Source organism: Dasypus novemcinctus, assembly GCF_030445035.2.
Source record: "Dasypus novemcinctus isolate mDasNov1 chromosome 21 unlocalized genomic scaffold, mDasNov1.1.hap2 SUPER_21_unloc_1, whole genome shotgun sequence".
In the NCBI taxonomy this organism is placed as follows: Eukaryota; Metazoa; Chordata; class Mammalia; order Cingulata; family Dasypodidae; genus Dasypus; species Dasypus novemcinctus.
This window is the reverse complement of record NW_026688136.1, coordinates 570777-572275: the sequence shown is the minus strand read 5'-3', so window position 1 is coordinate 572275 and position 1499 is coordinate 570777. Positions and strand designations below refer to the sequence as shown.

Sequence of the window (1499 nt, the reverse complement as noted above, 5' to 3'; positions counted from 1 at the left end):
GATACAGCAGGTGAGGCCTAGGAGGAGGAGGAGAAGGAGGAAAAGGAAGGTGTAGAGGAGGAGGCTGGAGGGTTGGAAAAGGGAGAGGAATTTTTGGAGCACGTCTCTAAGGAGGGAAGCTGAGAGGGTTGGGGGCTTGACGGATTCGAGGGTGAGGATGTGTTGCTGGAGGGAGTGGGTGTAGTTGAGGAAGGAGGTGTTGTAAGAGGAAAACATCCATTGGCGTAGTGCAAGGCGGGCGGTCACCGATGAGTTGATGGGGTGGGGGGTTAAGCAGAAGCTAGAGAGGGGCCAACGGGCATCACAGGTGGTGGTGGCTATGTCGTAGAGGGTGGCAACGTCAGCGGCGAGCAGGTCTATTTGCTGCTGTAGGTTGAATAAGGCTTGGTGGTGAAGGTAGTTGATGTTGCTTTGGTCGCCGAGGGCAAGGGCTGCTGCTGTGGATACACTGATGACGGCGGAGGCAGCGCCAGAAGAGACGGCAAGGGCCGCCGCCGTGGTGGTGGCGGCTGCAAGGGATGTGAGGACGGCAGCAGTAATGGCGGCTGTGATGCCAAAATTTCGGGGGTGGCGAGAAAGGGGGAGATCTACCAGCTGGGGGGCAACCCAGTCGGGGGAGTCAACGGGGAGCCACATAACGCGGGGCTGCATCACCAGGAAGGCGGAAGGGAAGGAAGAGTTCCAGTGGTTTGCGAGGCTGCAGTTGGTGAGGGTGGATTCGGAAGGAGGGGGGCATAAAAGGAAATAGTAAGGGTGTCGAACGAACGAGGTGGAGGTGAAGGTGATGTTGGGGGGAGGGGTTGTAGGCGAGGAGACAGTATGGGTGATAACCGAGACGTTGGCGTGTGAGACAAGGCAATTGGGGTGGCAGGTAAGGGCGCGGAGATCGAAGCAGGTGTGGGGGTAGACTCGCTGTCGCTGAGGGCCGGGTTAGGTTCACGGATGGGCTGGGACAGCGAAGAGGAAGGGAACAGCGCCGGAGAGTCCCTACCTTGAGCGGCGGCATGGGAGGACGGCGATGGGTCCCGTGCGGGAGATCGAGCGGCTGGCCGGCCAAACAGGAACGTGAAGATGTCGCTCCACCGCATACAGAAGGGAGCGGTGGTCCCTGTGCGGGTGTCCCTGTTCAGGCGCCACCTGTGGCCGCCGCTGTGGTACCGCGGGCGGGTCGCTGCCGCGCGGGCAGATCCCTGCCGGGAGTCAGGCCAAGCCCACGGCCGGACTGGGGCGGCAGCGGGCGGCTCAAGGCTTGGTGGGGATGCGCGGTTCGATGGAAGAAGAACCACGGAGACGAGGTCTATGAGCAGGTCTGATTTTATTCGGGAAGTACATAGGGTTTTATAGTCTCATGGAGGCGGGGAGGTTGTGGGAGGGCCATGTCCACGGGGCAGCTGGGGATTGGCTGCAGAGGCAAGGGCGGACCTGCGGTTTATGACTTAAGCCATTGATGGCAGAGGGGGTTGTTTCGGAGGTTGTGCCGGGGCGGATACGGGATGAGG

At 60.9% G+C, this 1499-nt stretch overlaps 1 protein-coding gene across 1 annotated transcript; it reads right to left on the bottom strand.

Moving 5' to 3' along the window:
• Positions 1–650: 650 nt before the first annotated feature.
• On the bottom strand, positions 651–1088 carry LOC139438484 (uncharacterized). Its single transcript, XM_071213561.1, has one exon. The coding sequence runs from the start codon at positions 1086–1088 to the stop codon at positions 651–653; it is 438 nt and encodes a 145-aa protein (XP_071069662.1).
• Positions 1089–1499: the final 411 nt, after the last annotated feature.

Coding starts and splice junctions, on each gene's coding strand:
- LOC139438484 (XM_071213561.1), bottom strand. CDS start 1,088: ATGCGGTGGAGCGACATCTTCACGTTCCTGTTTGGCCGGCCAGCCGCT.